This window comes from Anabrus simplex, chromosome 1, assembly GCF_040414725.1.
Source record: "Anabrus simplex isolate iqAnaSimp1 chromosome 1, ASM4041472v1, whole genome shotgun sequence".
In the NCBI taxonomy this organism is placed as follows: domain Eukaryota; kingdom Metazoa; phylum Arthropoda; class Insecta; order Orthoptera; family Tettigoniidae; genus Anabrus; species Anabrus simplex.
Window position 1 is genome coordinate 993,329,726 of NC_090265.1, and position 22,475 is coordinate 993,352,200.

General features: G+C 38.1%; 1 protein-coding gene across 1 annotated transcript in view; it reads left to right on the forward strand.

The window, feature by feature from the left end:
• Tudor-SN (Staphylococcal nuclease domain-containing protein 1) overlaps window positions 1–22,475 on the forward strand; it is a 242,826-nt gene that overhangs the window by 71,483 nt on the left and 148,868 nt on the right. Inside the window, exons 9-10 of the mRNA XM_067136883.2 lie at window positions 13,537–13,743; window positions 22,171–22,354. Coding sequence (XP_066992984.1) covers window positions 13,537–13,743; window positions 22,171–22,354 — 391 coding nt within the window. The remainder of the gene's footprint in view (window positions 1–13,536; window positions 13,744–22,170; window positions 22,355–22,475) is intronic.

The window sequence follows — 22,475 nt, forward strand, 5'->3', positions numbered from 1 at the left end:
ACAGTTTTCAGCCCTCTAAATGCCTTATGTGGTGGTTTCTAATACAGTTTTCTGCTTACACCAATAGCGAACATTAAACTCACATCACATTGAATTCTTGACCAGCAGCTCTGTTACTATGTTCTTCAGCATATTTTATCACTTTGAGTTTAAACCCAGCCGTATAACTGCCACGTTTCTCCATAAATTAAAGATCGATCTACACAAGAAAACTTAACAGATGGATGATGCCTAATATCGTGCCTGTGTTCTACTTCTCGCATCATACATCGCATTCATGCATACTGAATATATGAATATCTTGAGAAGACTGCGTGACTTCGGCTCATTTCTACTTTGAATAGAAAGCAGCGTATTTAAGGAACCAGCCTTTATTGAACTTTTACGCATCATCCTTGACCAGCAATTTAAGGATCTCTACCATATACAACTTTTTAATGCAGTGCAGCGCACTGGATTTTTATGAATCTCTATCAAAGAGCAACTTTTTTAACGTAGTGCGGTGCATCTCTCAAACCTCACCTTAATTTCTTATATGGTATATATATATATATAATTTTTTATGTCATTGACACTGCACTGTGTCTTCAATTGCTTGAACTTTCAACAGAATTTTATTTTATGTAACCAGTCTTAACTTCAATTCTATGAGTGCGCATACAGCTTTTAAGACCTTTGTGTCTTTACATTGTTTATTTTCTTCGATATATTTGTATTGATTTGCTTTAAGGCTGATTATGACCTACAGTTAGGTCGAAACTAGTCCCTGAACATAAATGTAATGTAAAATATTGTACAGTTTGTATTGAAAAGGTGGATCTTAATATTAAATATTTAAACACTATTGTAATCACAGTTCAATACGCATCAGTCAGAATGGAATTTACACTGACTGACAGAGCAAATGCAACACCAAGAAGGAGTGGTTCGAAAGGGATGAAAGTTGGGGGAAAAACAGAGCCGGCACGGACGAATAATTGTTGTTTATTTCAAACCGATATGCAGGTTACACAATGCGCACGGCATCGACTCAGTAGGATGTAGGACCACCGCGAGCGGCGATGCACGCAGAAACACGTCGAGGTACAGAGTCAATAAGAGTGCGGATGGTGTCGTGAGGGATGGTTCTCCATTCTCTGTCAACCATTTGCCACAGTTGGTCGTCTGTACGAGGCTGGGGCAGAGTTTGCAAACGGCGTCCAATGAGATCCCACACGTGTTCGATTGGTGAGAGATCCGGAGAGTACGCTGGCCACGGAAGCATCTGTACACCTCGTAGAGCCTGTTGGGAGATGCGAGCAGTGTGTGGGCGGGCTGAAACAGAGCATTGGGCAGCCCCTGAAGGTACGGGAGTGCCACCGGCCGCAGCACATGCTGCACGTAGCGGTGGGCATTTAACGTGCCTTGAATACGCACTAGAGGTGACGTGGAATCATACGCAATAGCGCCCCAAACCATGATGCCGCGTTGTCTAGCGGTAGGGCGCTCCACAGTTACTGCCGGATTTGACCTTTCTCCACGCCGACGCCACACTCGTCTGCGGTGACTATCACTGACAGAACAGAAGCGTGACTCATCGGAGAACACGACGTTCCGCCATTCCCTCATCCAAGTCGCTATAGCCCGGCACCATGCCAGGCGTGCACGTCTATGCTGTGGAGTCAATGGTAGTCTTCTGAGCGGACGCCGGGAGTGCAGGCCTCCTTCAACCAATCGACGGGAAATTGTTCTGGTCGATATTGGAACAGCTAGGGTGTCTTGCACATGCTGAAGAATGGCGGTTGACGTGGCGTGCGGGGATGCCACCGCTTGGCGGCGGATGCGCCGATCCTCGCGTGCTGACGTCACTCGGGCTGCGCCTGGACCCCTCGCACGTGCCACATGTACCTGCGCCAACCATCTTCGCCACAGGCGCTGCACCGTGGACACATCCCTATGGGTATCGGCTGCGATTTGACGAAGCGACCAACCTGCCCTTCTCAGCCCGATCACCATACCCCTCGTAAAGTCGTCTGTCTGCTGGAAATGCCTCCGTTGACGGCGGCCTGGCATTCTTAGCTATACACGTTGCACCGCTCCCGCGTCCAGGTGGGGATACATTAGTTTCCTGACTAGCTCTGAAGTGTAAATGGTCTGGCCTCTGTAACAATTCGGGTTGTGAGTTCCGCTTGAGAAAGTGTGCCGACGGGTTAAAGTTCAAATCAACCTAGGCTGAAGGACGTCTCCTACACGCTATCAGTTGAATTTCTAAGTACCTCTGTGTTGCGGAAGTAATCGCAAATGAATATTGCCAATGTAGTACCATGACTGGTTCTTACGAGTCGCTATCGCATTCGCAAGTAGAATAAAAAGCTTAAAATATTCTTACATCTAGCTCTTATGCTAAGTAGACATAGAAAAAAAAAATTGTTAAATTTTTTGTTTGTTTCACATTTATTAAATAATTACTCTGAATAATAAATGAATTAATTCGCTATGATCACATTGGGATGTTCCACACTGTCCTGTTGACATTATACAACCATATGGGTTCTTCCCCTCGTCATTGAAATGAAAGTAAAAAAAAAAAAAGTATTCCTCTTAAGAACTTGCCGATAATGACAAAATCCTGGCCATGAATGTCCATATTAGTGCTTTGGCCTCGTTGGTAATTCAATTAACATCAAGTAAAATTAAAATAATTGGTTGAAATGAGTAGAAATGTTAATAAAGAAAAAATATAAATTCACTAGAGTTAAAGGTATTAGATGCATCTAATCGATTATGAATAAAAGTGGAATTACATTTGCTATCATACAGTGTCACATCAAATCAGATTGAAAAACGCAAAGTTTGTTCAGATAAATATTTGATTAAGTTTTGGAATCTCTTTCTCTGTAACTATAATGCTTCCTTAAAATAATTCAAAGTCCAATGCTTTAATTACAAGCTCAAATGTGACTAATAAAATGAACGTCACCTTGTCCTAAATTTAGTATCTGTGTCAGTATACACAGTGAAAATGTGGAAACGATTAAACTCGCTCAGAAAAACAACAGTTATTCAATAAGATTAAAAGGTGTTCTCATTATCAATTACAGTTTCATTTTACTTTGTCATTCAGATCTTCACGTTTCATCTTACTTCGTCTCAAAATAAGCAACATTAAGTCCGCTGTATGTCGTAATGGTTTATATCATAACATTTGTATGGCTAATACGGTTAATATGAAAAATTAGCATCTCAATATTAGGTTAAAGATTCAATTTAAGTGTGCTTCTGGCTGAATATTACGTTACCATATGTATTTCATCCAATTTTTAACAAATTTATCCATGTATGTATGTTTAAAAATCTCTATGTTGGATGACTCTACCCTCACTTAGAAACTCAAATATGAATGACTAATTCACCAGTGGTATACCAATTTGTTCTTATAAATTCGGCAGTTAACTTATTATGTGCGAGAATTCTCTAATGTGGTTAAATATATTTTATTGAGGGCCTATTTATTAGCATAACTAGCTTCATGGCACTTTAGATGACCTTAAGTACTCCAAAACCAGGTTATACTGATGGCTTCGAGATCGTATCCTATGCTACTCTACATATCAATGGGATAAAACAATCATTTGAAAACGGTATGCTTCATATATACCGCATAATGCATATCCAACACATAATAACATCGCACAGAAGACTATTATGACCAATCTCTCAAATAAAATAATCATCATCATCATCATCATCATCTACTAACACGTGCCTGCCATTACTACTATTCAACCATTAACCTTCTATATTTCGCGTAGCAACCGTATCAAAACTCATTAGGCACTCCATTTCCATAAATACATAACATATCTACCATAACCTTCTCATCTTTGCTGTCTTTCCTTCTGTCATAGTATTAAATCATAATATATCGCAATCCTAAGCTGTGCTATTTCATATCTTGTCATATACATTCCCTACATACGATCTCTTTATCTGATATTATGAATGAAGCCATCACACATAATATAAACATTACCACTCGCACCTTACCACTTCACTGATAACAAAATAAACATGCTTATTGCCTTTTAAACACCGCATTGGATAATATTGCGAACGAGTTTCACTGGTGAGTTACACCTACATATGGAATTAACATTGATTACAGATGAATGCCTGTATCCACATAACCATATTTCATAACGTTAACACGCACGCACACATTATCACAGCACAAAATATTAATATATATCCGAAGGTTAAAATACATTACGGTACTTACGTATATACGACTTAAAGAGAACTTAACTTGCTTATTTGGACTCTTCCTGTTGTTCTCCCTCAGGTCATCGGAACTAGTAGGTCTGGCTCCTCGGTTTTGTTTAGGTCAACGGGTCCATGTGTTCCTCTCTCAGCTGACTTTCATCCGTATTGGGTCGTCACAGCACAGCTCCGCCAAGTCTAAGTAGTCGTGCCTCTCAGCTGCTCACACCATCATGGTAACGTGTTGAACTCTCGGAAAAGAAAATTGCAATATAGGGTTTAGTGTCGTCGTCTTATGGTTAGGGTTTTATCTCTATAATACTTGCAATATTAAAAATGATTCTGTTTGGAATAATCAGTTTTAGTATGGTTTCAAAACTGCTAACTGTTGAGGATAATAAATTTGGTAATCGGGTAAATATGTTTTTCTGGTTCCCTTATCGAAGAATACGTAGTAACTAGTTGGTCGGTGCTTCTCAGAACGAGCAGTGCCGTGCAAAATATCCGTCCACTGAGTCGAGTCGTGACGTAATTGCTATTACACTCTTCTGGTGTTTCCTTATTGCTTCAATTAGTAAAGCGACGTATATTACTTGGTATTTCGAACTCTATAGCCAACAAATATGTTGCTTTCGAAATAAAAAGTTGCTTCTTTCTTCTCTTGCTCGTGCCAGTTAAGCTTAGTAATGTAGATTGACGAAATTTTTTTAATGGAGGTTCCTTTTTTTTTTAAATAATAGATTTGAATAATCTGCATTTGTCATTCTTTTCTTACCGCCTTCTAAACGTGGTTCTTTCGGTAATTGCCTGTTGAAAAGATATATCATTTCGGTATATCGGCGTTATTCCTTTCTAGATCGACGTTTTACTAGCTTGAACTCCATTTTTGTTCGTATTTATGCAGATACAGAAAGTGAAATGTCACAACGTGTCCTGTGGCACACGACAACACGTTCTACAATGACTGTCGGCTGAGAAATCACGGTACGAAGTGGGCCATTCGCCAACGCCGTGTCCCATTTATCGTTCGCTACGTGCGCAGCACAGCGGCGCATTTCACATCATGAGCATACCTCAGTGACGTCAGTCTACCCTGCAATTGGCATAAAGTTCTGACCACTCCTTCTTGGTGTTGCATTTGCTCTGTCAGTCGGTGTATATCCTTTAATCGTGGATACCAGTTGGGAATGTGATGTACTTGGGTAATATTTTGCATTTAAATATAACGTATGGTGGTAGTTATGCCAATCTCAGTAGTAATGGCCAACATCTTCGTACAACGTAACTTTTGGTTGTTGGTGGTTTTAATTAGAGCACTTGCTTGCTCCCTTCTCAGAAACAGTAGTGTTTATTGGTACACACATAAACAAGGGAATTATAAGGTCCACCTATTCAATACTGAAGAAAATTGTGTGATAGATTCTACAAGTATGTTAAATCTTCACATTTCATTTATTTAGTACGTTTCCTTGGTATGTTAAAATATGCAGGGATTTGGTCAGCATTGCTGATCTGCGAATCTGCTGCCGTACTCTGTTCGCATGCCTCTGAAACTCTATAAATTTATCGGAGCAATCATTAAGCAGTTTTTGGCACAAAGACGTTTACCACCACATAAACAGAGTAACGCATCAGTGACTTGCTTTGAATAAATTTCCCGTGCTTTTAGTTGTAACATTTCGTGAGAAACACTGCAACTGCTGCTCCACATTTCTCTCACATGGGAACTTGCCCTGTTTTGGGCCACAAAATAACACTTGCTGCTTTCTCCAGTTTGTCATTTGTTTTTTTTCATGATCAGAAAACTCACAACCTGCTGCTCTGTTGCAGTTTTCTTTTGCGAATTTTGTCACTTTTACCCTGAATGAAACCATGTTACTATCAAATTTTCTTATAACAAATATTTGTTAACAGGCTCCAGACATGTGAGTTCAGATATTGCATGTGCCTGGCCCTTTGCATTTGTTATTGCAGACGCACATTCTTGTGACTAGCTCACGAATTGGATGTGCAGCTTTTAATTGGCGTAAAAATGTATGTGAATATTTGGTCAAAAAATTAGGGGTGCGGCTGATATGCAAGTAAATATGGTATTATTGCTGCTAGTTCTTCAATATGGAACAATTGTGATGAACATTGATTGACAAATCCAAACAAATTTATATCAGCGGTCTGAAACAGGAAAGGAAAAGGAAATAATCAAAATACAAAAGAATAGATACTAAAAAAAATAAAAAAATGTGAAAAATTGATTATTACTACTCTGATCATCTTCCTGCCTTGAAGCGCACCGCTTCCCACTCAAGGGTTGTTGACATCCGTTCGAGTGTGATCATGTGATTGCCTCGACAGTCTGGTCGGAGGGGAGTGCAGAAGAGGGGGAGCGAGTGACGTTGGCAGGAAGATCGTGCCTAGGCATGCTGATGGCAACTTATTTGTTTTTTACTGAGATTTGATTATTATTGCCCCAAAATTGTCCAGAATTTTGTTCGGATTGTATATTGGATTTCCTTTGATCACAATGAATATGCAATCTATCTACTATATTGAACATTGGTCCCTTATAGACTACTCGAGTGTTTTCTAGATCTGTTTTTAGAGAAGTAAATTTCTGGTTGACTAGTGTCGTGTTGTCCCATTGCCGAAAATCTTCTATATTTACCAGCATTGATAAGTTCTTTATAGCGGGTTTAGAAATGTATACTTGTTTGCCCAAAGTAACTTGCGTCACATCTTAAGATTAAATTCACTACTTTTTATAAATAAATAGTCATACAGTATGAACAGTATATTTAAATTAAATTTCCTTGTGGAAATGCATTGATCTTAAAATCGTAATTCAATATGGAACAAGAATGGTTGATTGCTATGCTTTGTTGGTTTTAATTTCAAAATTATAAAGTCTTTATCTCGTCATCAACTTTGAAACTACACCCTAATCGCTTCACAATTTTTTGTTGTTGTTGTTGTTATTATTATTATTAAAGCCAAAAATTCATGTTGTGAAATTTGCTTGTATCACTGATAAGTTGTTACAGTGCTTGTAAACTAAATAAATACAAAACAAATATGAAAGGTACTGTAAGCATATGTTCTTATCTATTATTTTAATCCTGGTGACAGCAAGTTGGATTGTTATATTCCAATACACTTTTGCCTCCAGATTTTTGTTCATAACGACCCAACAAATGAGAAATGCTTCAAGATGCATTTGGACCCCCTTCCGTCCACCTATGTAAAAAATTTGAGATCTCTGCATGCTGTAGATTTGGCAGGGCGCCTGCACACACACTCTTTTCTTTTATTATTATAGATTACTTCAAAATACACAGACTGGAAAGTATGCCAAAACACAGCTCATTAGAGCAGATATGCCAGCAGTAGGCAATCTTCAGTTTGAATAAGACCTAACGAAGACATGCACAGTGGAATATCAAAATTTATAACATACGTGCATAGGCCCAAAGATAAAGGAGTGTGTGTACAAAAGGTGCTATTTTCACTTGAAAAACTGTTTTTTTATCTACATGCATTACAGTAGTTGAATATTAATAATTGCTGTGAACAATCCATACCAGGTAGATGTAATTGCCTAAAATTTATGCCAAACCCCGATCGTGGGTACGTTCCATGTGCCTTTTATTTTACATTTCTTGAGCTTTTCCCACAACTTCCTAACTCGTATATAGTCGTCGGCTGCAGCTGGTATCAGAGTAAACATATACTTCAGCAGTTTACATTTTCATACTCACAGTGCTTTGTGAATATTTTTCATATGACTTAGTAGCCCAATATTGGCATGAAACATACGTCCACACAGATCACATGGAGTGGCTGAGGGAGGGTGGGGCTGAGCTTGACGGACCTTCTGTGTTTGTTTATCCTCTTTACGTAATCATAGTTCCTCTTCAAACACCGTAATTTATGTAGGAACAGCGTGGCACCAAAGTGTGCGCTTCTCAGCAGGCGTATCACATTGAGTGTTAATTCCAGCTCTTTTCATAGTACGCTTAAGAACTGCAAGGTTGGTGACATGGTCCTCCTATTTGATGTTCAAGATGGATCTAACTTTTTCTAGATGGAATTGTTCTACCTTTTTGATGTTGTGACGGTAGAGGGTCAAAGTTTCACAACCTTTTTAAAGCCTTGTTGATGTGACATAAACATGGTAAACTATGATCTAACGCGCACGCACTGAGTGGCCAAAAGTCATGGGCATGGGAAGACACTGAATATGATTGAGTTGCCCTTCCGGGAGCTCTCAAAACTGCAGCAATATGGCGAGGCATCAACTCTACACAAGGTGTTGGAATCGTTCTGGAGGGATCTGGACCCACTCATCTTGCATTGCTACCCACATGTTGGTCTTGTTTAGTTGGTGTGGTGTCCATGGAGCGAACACCAGCATCCCATAAAAGCTCCATTGGATTAAGATCGAGGGATCTGGACGGCCAATCTATTGTCATAACTTCACTGGAGTGCTTCTCCAACCACTTGCGTGCCACCACAGAGCGGTGACATGGTGCATTGTCCTCTAGGACCAGAAAGGGATTGCAAATGGTCTGAACGAACATCCACATAACATGTACTTGTCAGCGCTCCCTGCAGCCGGATAGTGGGGCCTAATTGTGACCATGAAAACGCCCCCCCCAGGCGAGAACTGAGCCACCTCCCACCTGAACACAACCTTGTTGACATGGATCCTTAGCTTCATGGGGCACACGCCACACTCGCCTGACCATCAGTTCAGTACAACTGGAACCGGGATTCATCGGACCATACCACATGCTGCCACTGTTCCGTGGTTCAGTGCCAATGTTCGTGGGCCATTGCACTTCGTTGAGCTCTGTGTAGAGGTGTCAGCAAAGGGACACAAGTTGATCGTGACCCCTACCCAATTGAAAAAACGTATAAAATAAAGATCGTGACTGGCAAAGGCCAAGGCAACAAGCCCTGAGCTAGAGATGGTCCTCTTAAGAATGAGTTAACAAGAGGCTAACATAAGAACACAATAAAAACCCAAAATTGATCAAATGTTGATTTATTGAATGAATGAAAGAAACCTGGAGTGAAAATTTATCAATATTTTTAAAAAATATCATGGAAAACATACATGGTCAAACTCTGCATTAGGCTTTGGAACAGCGTTATCTTTTTACATTACTTCTTAGTAGAACGTACCATTTCACATATAGCAGGACTACTTATAGTGCATAGTAGCATTTAGATCATATTAGTAAATGTAACACCTCGGCTCCTATTATAACATTAGAAAGGTAGATCTTTCCAACAGATCTTTCATCCCCACACTATACAAGCAAAAATAGCATCCTAATTAACTCTCTCACGCATCAGAGAAAAGCATCAATTGTTCTCCTTTTGGTACTCAAGGAACAGGTAAAATTATGACCAAAACCCCGACCACGGAGAAATAAAAATCAGGCCAAAAAAACAAGGGCATGCGCAAATACCCTCCAAAAAAGACGTAAACGTAAACTTGCCCGCCATGATTAAAATATCAAAGTAAAGATAAATGAGGGGGTTAGAAAAAGCAACTGGGCATGCCAAACAAGAGGTGGAGGAATAAAATAAAAACTAAGATAAAATCCAACAGTCGATATACACCCTAATAAGCCACCTATTCACACATGCTTGCATACTAGCACCCAGGCTCAATAAATGACGGAAAAAGAAAATGGTTGCGTGCATCTATCAGTGGTCCAAACCAGGCATTGCGTAACACAATGGTCGGAACAAGAGGGTTCTCCAATAGCACGGTACATGTGCACATACATATAATTCCAAAAACGGGATCAGAAAATCCCAATACTCTCCTCAGGTTTCAACAAGGTCGTAATCGGTACATAGTGGATGATACCTCACACAACACGAATTACGAGTAGTACAGAAGATGAAGTTTAAGCATACGCGTATAATAAACTCGTGGACCATATTGTAGTAGGAAAAAAAAAAATTGCACAAGACACAGAGAAACACACTCTCCATTCATATTGTGGAATAATCAGGAGTATAGCAACCAAATTCAAGACATAGGTAATGCAATGCAATTCAATTGGTCAAACAGGCGATAATGAGAAAACACACATGTAATAATCAAGAAGAAAAGTATACCATTACGTTGGGTTTTCAATATACAAAGACTAAACAGACCTTCCGAAAACATGAAAGGTAATTGAATTTCATTTTATACGATAAAAATGCTGCTCTGAGATGCAAAGCAAAAAGGTACAAACCAGAATAAGTGAATTCAGAGACAGAATTGTAAACTATCTGGTGGAAAGATAAACCTTCCGCAATAGAAGTGCTAAGGCTGCCCCCTATCGTATTACACGAAAGTTACAATGTTGTCACAATCACGATGCTGTATGAAGCCATTACTCTTGATATACGTAACTTGGGCAAGGACCGAACTAACACGAAGATTAATTTAAAGAGAAGCGCCCATTATGGTTCTGTGGAGGCGACATGATGACCGTTCGTTCAACACCTGTGGTATTCGCGTGCAGCGGTTTACGTGGGTCCTAACATTCTCTCTGCAATATCGAAGATCCACCCTCGACACTGTTCACCTTGGAAACCCAAATTCGGTTAACTTGCGACATGTTACCATCTTCGTGGCACTCTTGTCTGTGACGGACTGCTCGGCTACACCGCAGCTAGCCGCAATGCTCAGGGGTCATATATGGCACATTTTCTAATGGACCCCCCCCCCCCCGTTCCAGTGACTTTGTGTGTGTGTGTGTGTGTGTGTGTGTGTGTGTGTGTGTGATACCAGGATTGTTGGAAATTGCAAGCACGAAGAGGAATAAAATTCAGAGAAACGACGCTTTCATTGATACAGTTTCATTTACTCAAACTTTGTACATTTCCAACCTGCAGAAAATAAATATCGTTAAAATTCCAGGAACATTTCAAAACAACAAATAGTGTTGCAGAATCAAAGTTTATGATTTGTTGGTTTTTGTAGAGTGAAGAAAAGTTTACCCAAAATGATTTTATGTCAGTCAAGACTGCCAAGCCTAACAAACTCTCAATTCAAGGTTAAGAAGTTGGCCTAACCCGTACACATCTGTTCATATTCCGTAGGAAACTAACAAACGCAATATTCCACAAAACGGGTAATGTGACAATAAGGTATGTAAGGTATTACCATATAATCCTGAATACCACCCACACTTTTTTCCCCAAAATATTGGTTCTAAATCTTGGGTGCGGGTCGTATTCAAGCCGTTCATTCTCATAAATATTTACTACGTTTACATGGAGTATTGAAATAGATTTGAATACGGTTAGCGTACTCGATATACCACGTGTAAATGGGCATTCAGGCCTTATTGTGTTTTAGTTGCATTCTAAAAAACAAGAACGATTTTTTCTCTACGGTTACAGTGGCATGTAAATGCGGAACATAAGGTAATGAAATACAGTAAATCAAAGAATATGGGTAAATATGCGGTAAATATGAAAGCCGCTGCTGCGGATGCTCGATTATCATTTGTTTCACGAGTGTTGCTGGCATGCTAGGTGTGCGAATAGCTCATTTCACAGGATATCGTACTTTGCGAGAGTCGAGACTGTTGGTTATGGAAATATACCTCGCTCGCATTCGAGTTCCGTATCTGTCCTGTGAAAGTGCTGCCTTGATAGTAAGCTATGGTTTCAAAATGGCGTCTGTGGTCATTTACTGTGCGTGAGAAACTTAAAGTTGTAAGCGAAGCTGAAATTTACGGAAATCTTGCTGGAAAGTACGGTATTGATGAATCGTGTATTCGTGATTGGCGGAAGAAGGAAAAACTTCTAAAAAGCAACGGCGATCGCACAGCGTTCGAACGACTGCCAGTAATCCAAAAACACCTTATGCAACAAGACAACTGCCCAAGATCACTAAAGGTAAGCGTTAACGCCAAAGACTTAAAAACTTGAATGTAAAACCTCCTCTTTTCCTTCATTCAACTCAATTAATTACGGATTTCTCCTTCCTTTCAGAGCTTATATACGTTGGACAGCTTATTGATTAAATCATACCATAGTTTGACAGCCCCTTTCAATTAATAAACCAACATCTGAATACTCCAACAGAAGCACACTGTCAACATTAAAATATTAGTCAAATGAAAAAGATATTAATGGCATTTCAGCAGTCCTCATAAAGTTATTTAGTTATTCAATATAGGTTCGATTTGAATTACAACATGAAATCAACATCTTTCTGTGCTAGGCAGACCATTAATACAGAGAGTGCTCAACGGAGGTGGATGGTCTAATGACATTTCGGCACACTCATTTGGTTGGTCTACAATAGATTTGCTCAACACAAGTGCTCAGGTTGAACTGTGACGTGAATGCAACGTTTTTCTGGGCTAGTCACAAACTGTAAACAAAAAATGTTTAACTTGTTTGCTAATCTTGAATGGACTTCATCAAGTACGACGTGCCAAGGTCAAACATTACAGAAATTGGCACAATATTGGAATGCTTTTCCTCATCATTTCGTACCATAAACATTTGTATTGTTCCATACTCATTTCCACCCTTTTGTAATATTTTTAAAACTTTCATCAATATTTAGCATCGACTATGGCTCCAGGCCATCAATATTATTTCTACTTATATGACGGCTTTTTTAAGTGAAGTTTGTTCAATGTATTCATTAGTGTAGTGGATTTTTAATCACATTGATACATAGTTAACGATATGATAAGTTTTTTAATGTATTTAATTTCGCAGCAGATTTTAGAACAATTTTCAACCAGGTACCTGGGAGGATTTGAGGTGTTGATACGACTGATGATGCCCCAGGGCAAAACATGTCTCAACTTTCATTTTAATAAGGTTTTAACTTAAATGTCAACATTTTGAATTGTACTGAATAGGTGGAAGTGAAATAAATTTCTTACATTTATTGTAAAAATATTTCTCCCGGCCTGAGATGTAATCGGGATTTGTCATGCTACAGTATCACTCCAAGAAAAGGAACTTGCTTATGAACAGATGAGATTTTCTTCAGAAGATGCGGAGCAAAGTTCTCTGTGAAACATGAAGATTTCACCTTGTTTTCTGACTGGGCAAAAGCCCAAAAGCTTATTATCTTGTCTACGATTACAGGCCGTAAGAGCATCAGTCTTAATATTTGGGATAAATTGTTGTATTTTAACGTGGAATTTTTTGTTTGCAAGCCTTTGACTTTGGCATTGTTTGGATAGCTGTAGAAACAGAATGTTTATTTCTAGAGTTACTCTTTGAATGTAAAATATTTTTTGTTGATTATACTTCTAGGCCTGCAGAAGAGAAACCTGGTGAGGCTGCTGCACCTCGACCTAAGGGATTCCGTCCTCTTTATGACATTCCATGGATGTTTGAAGCACGAGAATTCCTTCGTAAGAAACTAATTGGCAAGAAAGTACATGTAATTGTAGACTACATTCAAGCAGCTAAAGACAACTTCCCTGAGAAAGTTTGCTGTACCGTTACATTTGGTGGACTGTAAGTTGACAGATTTTTAATTTATTTTTTATTGAACTCCAGTTTTGACATGCATTTTTCTTGATTAAAAATGCAAAACGTGAGCTCTTTCTATTCCCTTATCCAGAGGAAACTCATGTTAGAGAGTGAGAGAGAGAATCCATCCACTCCCCCTCCTTTAATGTGCGTTTAATCAGCACATTTTTTATATGTTTATATTTCTTTATTATAATTATTGTATTACTTGCCATAAATGACATGTTGTTTGATCAAATTATCAGCTGCACACATCAACAGTGAAAAAACTGGTTTTCACTTCATTTTTATTTTAGTTTTCCATGAAATATTCAGTTTACAGAGGGAGTCCATTAGGGAGAGAATTCTTAATGGTGAAAAGTTTACTCGCTATAACAGATTGTCGTTGCACCTGATTTTTTTGTGCCAGGCTGAGTGGTTCACACAGTTGTGGTGCTGGCTTTCTGGCCCCAATATGGCAGGTTCGTTCTTGGCTCAGTCCGGTGGTAGTTGAAGGTGCTCAAATACATCAGCCTTGTGTCTGCAGATTTACTGGCACGTAAAACTACTGTGGGGCAAACTTCCGACATCTCAGCAACTCCAAAAACTAAAAAAGTAGTTAGAGGGTTGTAAAGCCAATAACATTATTTATACCATTCTGATTTTTCATAAAAGTTGAAAGAGATATCAAAACATTAATATCTGTATGTTCAAAACTTGCATTTTTCATACTGTTTCTTTACGGAACAGCAGTCGACGGGTATTACTGACATCACTCGCTAGTGGGCATAGTGAGGAAACTATGCCGAAGGTGATTGATTGCACATAATTGCTGAAGGGTGCATAAATTTTGGTAACGGAAAAGGCGCGCTTAATCGCTCATAATAACAGATGCGTAAGCGATAGTGCTCTCGTTGTAACCGAAGTTTAATATAGAAATTTTGGTCGGCTGCAGTACGTACTGGGTGGATTGAGTAGCTCAGTAGTTGCTGTTGCCAGTCCCAAGCCCGGGGAAAGGAGGAGGGTTGGCTCAATGCCGTAAAATGACAGCCAGAGAACACCTTGAGGTAACCTCTATGGTTCACAACCATAGTTGTAACTCGGAGCTTGCTCCATCCAAGGCTATATGCCTTTGACAGCCAAGAATGAACGGAAATCTTTTCGGTAAATTTCCACCGCTTGGTACTAGCCAGGAGGACTGCATTCGGATACGGTGGGCAGTCGCTTGAAAGATGAGTGTGATGAGTCGGAGCATCTGGAAATACCCAAAACAAACCGACGAAACCAAAGACTAAAATTGAAACAGATAAGCTATTTAGCAACATATAACATCAACTCTCTGGCACAGGTGGGAAAATTAAAAATCCTAACTATTGAACTAGACAAACAAAGGATCCTTATAGCAGGACTACAAGAGATCAGGAATTCAGACCAGGGGCCTATTCCATGAACGAACTTTGCAACTTTTCACTTTGCACTTTTCAGTTCATATTTTGTTCCACCATCACTTTTCAGATTTAGCTTGCAAAGTGAAAAGTTAGGAATTTTTTCACTTTACAAGCCTGTTATGTTCCACCATTGGTACAGAAATGCAAAGTGCAAAGAAATGAAGTGAAAAGTTTTCATAAATCTTGCAAAGAGATGATTCCCTTATCATATGTTAACAAGTGTCTACATTAGTTTCTCGGCGGAGAATTTGGTTTAGTGATATAAACACGTTATGACGTGAGCTTTTGTTAGCATCAAGTTAGGAACAGTGATGAAGAATCCAATAATAGAACGTACAAAAAAAAAGATTAATTTTCATAACCTCACTTCGACGTAATAACGCGAGTGATTTCGTATTAACCCAACACGGGCCAACTATATTACTGAAATGATCGGTCATTTATTGAAACATGCAACAAAAAGAAGTCAATTCCTTTCCGAAAACGAACAAATTCGTATATGCTTACATTAGTTAGTAAATGGTGCCCAGCTGCACAGTGTAGCAGCAATGCATGGGACATCAAAATCAATTATCTGCGAACTGTTACCAAAGTCGGAGATGTTATAGTAAATGTAATATTTCCTAACAGTTCATTGGCCTGATAATCCACATAATATAGCGACGGGATTTCTAATGAAGGGTGAATTTCCTTCTGTGTGTGGATTTGTTGACGGTACTCTCGTTGACATTGATGTGTGTCATCATTTGAGAGGTTATATTTAAAGTTGTCAAAAATGTATGTCACGTTTCTCCTTGACAACTTCCAGCACAGCCAGCTTCTTGTAATAACCTTTCTTCACCATGATAAAAACTTTAATGGTACGACAATTATACCGCCAAGTTTGCCGCGAAAAGTAAAGCATTAAAATCGTAGAGTATGAGGCCTATGCAGTTTGCTCATGGAATAAACTCGATCGGATCACTCATTCGCAAAGACTTTTCACTTTGCGAAGAAATTGAAAAGTACAACCTAGTTCATGGTGGAACAGAAAGACTTTGCACTTTGCAAGAATTGAAAAGTGCAAAGTTGAAAAGTTGCAAAGTTCGTTCGTGGAACAGGCCCCAGGAACCCATGGAATCCCAAGTGTATAGATGTACAAAGGCATCCCTGGAGAAAGAGTGATGAGGAATTGTCCACAGTTTGGTACAGGATTCATAGTCAACTTGAAAATAATTGATTCAGTAATAGATTTTCAGGCACAATCCTCAAGACTCGCAACACTAACAATAAAGGTATCGAATAAAATGTACACAATAATTAATGCCCATGCTCCTACAAATGATAAAATCAATAGGAGAAAAACCAGAGAAGAGGTGGATGAATTCTGGGACCTCCTGGATCAGTCACAAATATAAATAAAAATCATACTAAAATTTTAATAGGCGACTTCAATGCACAATTAGATAAAGAAAAGAGATGAGATACAGAGACATAATAGGAAAATGGCCAGCTCAAAAACAGACCAATAAAAGTGGCATAAGATTGATAGACTTTTGTAGAAACCATAATATATCAAAATCTACGTATTTTATGAGAAAACCTAATAAACTTAAGACATGGAAACACCCAGACTGGAGAAAAGGAGAATGGCAATTAGATCATGTTTGTATGGAAAAGAATTATCATAAGGAAATCCAAAATGTTAAAGTACTCAGAGGAATAGACATAGGGTCTGACCATTACATGGTGAAAATCAAAATTAAATTCACACCAGTAAAGAAACCAAAATCAAAATGTAAATTGAGAAAAGTTTATGATCCCCATAAACTAATAAACAATGAACAGTATAAAGAACTAACCCAAGACATTGATAAAACAGATAAATTAGAAGAGATCATCCCGAAACTAAAAGACATAGCTGATAGCTGAGAAAATAGCCTTTCCAAGTCCAAGGAAAGAGCATCAATGGTGGAATGAGGTATGCGATGAAGCATTTGAAAGTAGACATCAGGCATGGTTAAATCATCAAAGTCAGAAAACAGAGACATCGTATGAAGAATTAACCAAGCAAAGAAAATTAACCCAAAAAACCATCATAAATATTAAGACAACATCAAAAAAGCATTATTCAACAAATAGAAATAGATCACAAAAAGACAAATTCTAGCAATTCTAGGGATTACTATAAAATATTTAGTAAACAACTTCAAAAATATGAACTGCCAACACTTGTGCTAAAATGTAAGAACGCAGAGATGGCACACAATAATAAAGATAATACACAAATTCTAGCAGACATGTTCAATAAATTATTGAATTGTGAAGAACCAAAAGAACTACCTGATATAAACACAGATATGCCTATTAAAACTCCACCAGAAAATATCGATCCACCCAGCTTTGATGAAGTTAATCAAGTCATTAAAGAACTGAAAAATTATAAAGCTTGTGGAGAAGACCAAACATTTGCCAAGTTGTGGAAAAATGCAGCGGAATCAATTAGAGAATCACTTCACCAATGCTTGATTAAAATTTGGAATGATGAAAAATTACCACACCATTGGACAACTGCAGTAACCCACCCTTTACACAAAAAAGGAGATAAAACAAATCCTGATAACTGTAAAGGAATATCACTCCTGGATTGTACTTACAAAATATTCTCGAATAATTTATAATCGATGCAAATATCAACTGGAAAAAGAATTAGGGGCGTACCAGGGAGGATTTCGATCATGGCGTAATTGTCCAGATCAAATCATAACACTAAAATTATTAATGGACATCTACAAAAGAAGACAGAAACAAATGATTATCACTTTCGTAGACTTTCGGAAAGCTTATGATTGCATTCACCGACCATCAGTATTAAAAATTTTACGAAATTTTGGATTACATCCTAAATTAGTTAAAATGATAAGCTTAATGTTAACAAACACTAAATCAAAGGTGAAGTTTAGAGGAGAATTATCCGAAGCATTCACAATCAGAACAGGACTAAGACAAGGGGATGTTACTATCACCACTTTTGTTTAATTGTACTCTGGAATACTTGATGAGAGAATGGTGTAAAGACAATAGCAAAAATATAAAAATTGGATACACTAAAGATGAAATTAACCTAAATTGATTGGATTTGCAGATGATCTGGCACTACTAGCTAATAACCTTAATTAAGCTCTGAATCAAATCGCAAGTCTCCAAACTATTGCTGGAAAAATAGGATTAACAATTTCATTCGAAAAAAGTAAAATAATGGCAATAGATCCCCTTTTAATAAGCAGTGTTCTGATACGTGGGAAAGAAATAGAAATTGTAAAACAGTTCAAATACCTTGGAGAAACTATAACATACAATTTAAATGAAAAAATTTCTTGGACAGAGGACGAATAAATTATCCAGAGCCCAAAAAGTAACCAGAAATACATACAACAAGAAATGTTTGTCAATAAATACAAAATGGAAACATTATAAGACTGTAGTCCAACCTAAAATAACGTATGGAAGTGAAACATTATTTAAACTAAAGCAAAAGAATAACATAGACAAAATTTTAAAAATAGAAAGAAGAATAGTAAGAACATGCATTAATAAGAAGTACCAAAAAGGAGAAGAATGGCACATCATCCCAGATTCAGCAGTATATCAGGAAATAGAAGCTATAACAGATTTCATGAGAAAGAAGAGAATATCATTCTTTGGTCATCTGTTGAGAACACCTCAAGACAGGTTAATATGCAGAATTTTGGAAAAGTTTTGGAAACAAAAGCAACAACCTGTCTGGATGAAAGAAGTAAGACATGAAAGAATTAGACATACTGTAACACTGCAGGATTTAAAGAATAAATCAAACAAAGTAAATAAATTGAAGAATAGTAAAGTTAGATTCCTACCAAAATGTGATAAAAGAGAAACAACTAAAAGGGTATTTTCAGAAGAAGGACAACGAAGATCAGATAGAATAAAGAAATACTGGAAGATCAGAAAAGAAAAAAAACATAAAATATCTTAGAAGACCGGACAGAAATTGACTACAGTGGTCCATTGCAGCCGTAAAAGCACAATAATAATAAAAATTTTGATGGAGGAGACAAAAGTTGTCATTATAAAGGGGTTTTCATTATATGCCGTACTCGTTATAGTGGACTTTACTATAACCTCTTAGTGAATGAATGTCAGGCCCATTGTAGATGATCAGGTATTGAATAACTGTAATGTAAGTTTTGTTATTCTACACTCCACACATAATTTAGTAACCCTAGATATTTCTCCACTGCGAACAAAACACTTGGTGTCCTTTCTTATAATTTCTTCGACTGTGGCACATCGAAACTGATTGATGTCTCATTTAACTTTCTTAGTTCGGAGAGCAAATATTTCTTCACTTTCCACTTCCCAATCACGAAGCGATGAAAATCAATTACTTTTTGATTGAAATTGTTCTTTAGCATAATGATGTTCTTCATCAAAGAGAAAGTCCATTTCTGTTTTTAAAATTAATCATCCTGCCTTGGCTAACCTTAAAATCTGAGACACTAATCCCATCTGCTGCAGCTATTTCAGCTATTTCTTGTCCTTTAAAGTACAGCATTTCATGGAAAATCCATTGTTGTATAACGAAATTATATGCAGTATTTCTGCAGATCCTCTTCTACTTGCAGAAACTTTCCTTATTTTGGGTCATGAAATGCTTTGAGAGACTTGTTGGCTGCTTTAAGTGCAGTTTCTTTTTTCCTCCACTAGTGCATGTTGCACTCAGGCACCGAATACCTAACAGCCTGCTGCCCTATTCTTGTGTATTTCAGCTTATCTGATCACTGCAATTTTATGCAGTAAGTTTGTGATGCAGTATTACTCAAATACTTGCTCATTGTGGATCAACAAACAATTTTGAGATCGCAGAACACGCGTGTACCTAAAACACTCGTAACATATGTTTGTAGCAGATTGAAATAGTGTCACTGGTCAGATCTGCACTGATTCGGTCACTGAACTAGTGCAGTGTTACTTCCTAATGCGTGATAACAGAAAGTTGCGCAGTATTTGGAATGCCAGATTTTGTAATGGGAAGGCTGCTGCTTGACATCTTTATTTCAAAACGCACCTGGAACTGTGTGGAGATTTTTGAGAAAGTGGAAGCGTCAAATGCACAAACCATTCTTTTTTCCCCGCTTTCAATAAAAAATATTGTGATTTATAAATTATGGAAGGGACCAGATTTGAGGAAGCAAGAGGAACATTTTAGTTATTTTGAAAACGAATACAGTAGTGGTCAAACTAATAGAGCCACCTGGCAAAGGTTTGGAATAAAGTGCAAATTTATTACTAGACATGTTTGTACTACCGTATGATGGAAAAAAAAATTTACGTTGTACAGGAACCATTACAACAGAGTCACATTGTACCACAGTCATTTATATAGATAACACAACTCAAACTAATCAATAATATTCAAAAGAATACCAGACCACAGGGTAAAAAAAAAAGGAGCCAATTGACACAAATATTTTGTACTTGATCTCAGTCTTATGGAATTTACAGGAACAGTTGTTTTTGCATAGGAGTGCATTAGTACTTCGTGGGGTAACCCTTATTTTTGAGGATTGCCCTGCACCTCTTACCCATAAAGTCGACTAAACGCCTGCATTCATCGCTGCTGATCGCATACCAGGCTCTCCGGATATCTTCCCAAATTTTATCTAAAGCTGTAGCTTTTGAGCGGTCAATTCTCTTGTCTATGATCTCCCATAAGTTCTCAATGGGTGATGCATCAGGGGATTGAGGTGGCCACTCTAATACTTCGATATGGTGATCTTGAAAAAACTGCCTTATGATCCTTGCACTATGCTTTGGATCGTTATCGTGCTGAAATTTCTATTTCAGCGGCATTTCCTCTTCAGCATAAGGCAGCATCACATTTGCCAAGATGTCTTTGTACATTTCTGCGTTCATTATGCCGTTGATACGGTGTATTGGACCAATGCCATACCATGAAAAACATCCCCATGCCGTAACACTTCCGCCACCGTGTTTCACAGTTTTTAAAGTGTACTTGGGATTTAATTCCTGGTTTGGTGGGCGGCGCACATAGACTTTTCCGTCCGAGGCAAACCTATTATACTTGTATTCATCGGACCAAAGGATGTTCCTCCTTCAAATATTAGGTTTTTGTTCATTTCTCCGGGCGAGGGCCAACCTTTTCCGAACATTAACTTTTGAAACGTGGCTTCTGTCTCGCAATGCACCCATTCAATTTTGCGGATCTCAGTCGTCTTTGAATCGTTGACGGTTGATCATTTTTGTCGCTAAACAAAATGGCTTTGAGTCGTGGTGTTGACAAAAATGGATCTTTCTTTACTTCCCTAGTGATGAGTCTTGTAACTACTACTCGCGTAGACAGAGGTCGCCCCCTGTCCTGCGCCTTTGTTTGTTTTGCCAGTCTAATGGCGCTCTGAACTCGTTTTCGCAAAACGTGTAAATCTTTGGCTATTTGATTCATGGACATCTCACTTTTGAACATGCGGAACATTACTATACGCTCATCATCACTTGTATGCTTTGATCTGCCCATCTAGAAGAATGTAAACGAACCAAACGTCAATTTACATACAAAATAATATTGAATGGAGGTTTGTTGACAAATAATATCGCTAGCCCCCAAAACAACTGCAAAAAAATCAATTTGAACGGGACTTCTGTAAAACGGTTCTATTATTTTGTCCCATAAGATTCTTACCTTTATGCCTCTTCACACGTCTAACTCAAACTCTTCCTTTTGCACAACTACAGATAGCAGCGACGTCTTTCCTGATGTTGTCTAAAAGGGACTGACAACACGGCAGTTGTGGAGATTTTGCGAACTAATAGATATCCTAGTTCTTACTCCTGTCGTTAGAGGTGGCTCTCTTATTTTGACCGCCACTGTACATCAGGGAAAGAAGGAAACAGGGAGGCTTGATAGCTAAACTGTACAGTATTAAAAACTAATTTTTTTATTTAACAGGAATGTCGCAGAAGCAATGGTCAGCAAAGGTTTTGCAACTGTTGTCAGATATCGTCAGGATGATGACCAACGATCTTCCCATTATGATGAATTACTGGCTGCTGAAATCAAGGCTAATAAATCTGGGAATGGTATTCATGCTAAGAAAAATATTCCTTCTCATCGTGTAGCAGATGTATCAGGGGTAATGTATATTTATTGTGATTCTTATTGCAGTTAGAAGTTTAAAAATATCTAATTAGGCTGCAGATGTATTTTCATTTGTATGTTTAGAATAGTTTATTGGGAAGTACTTGAACAGTTGA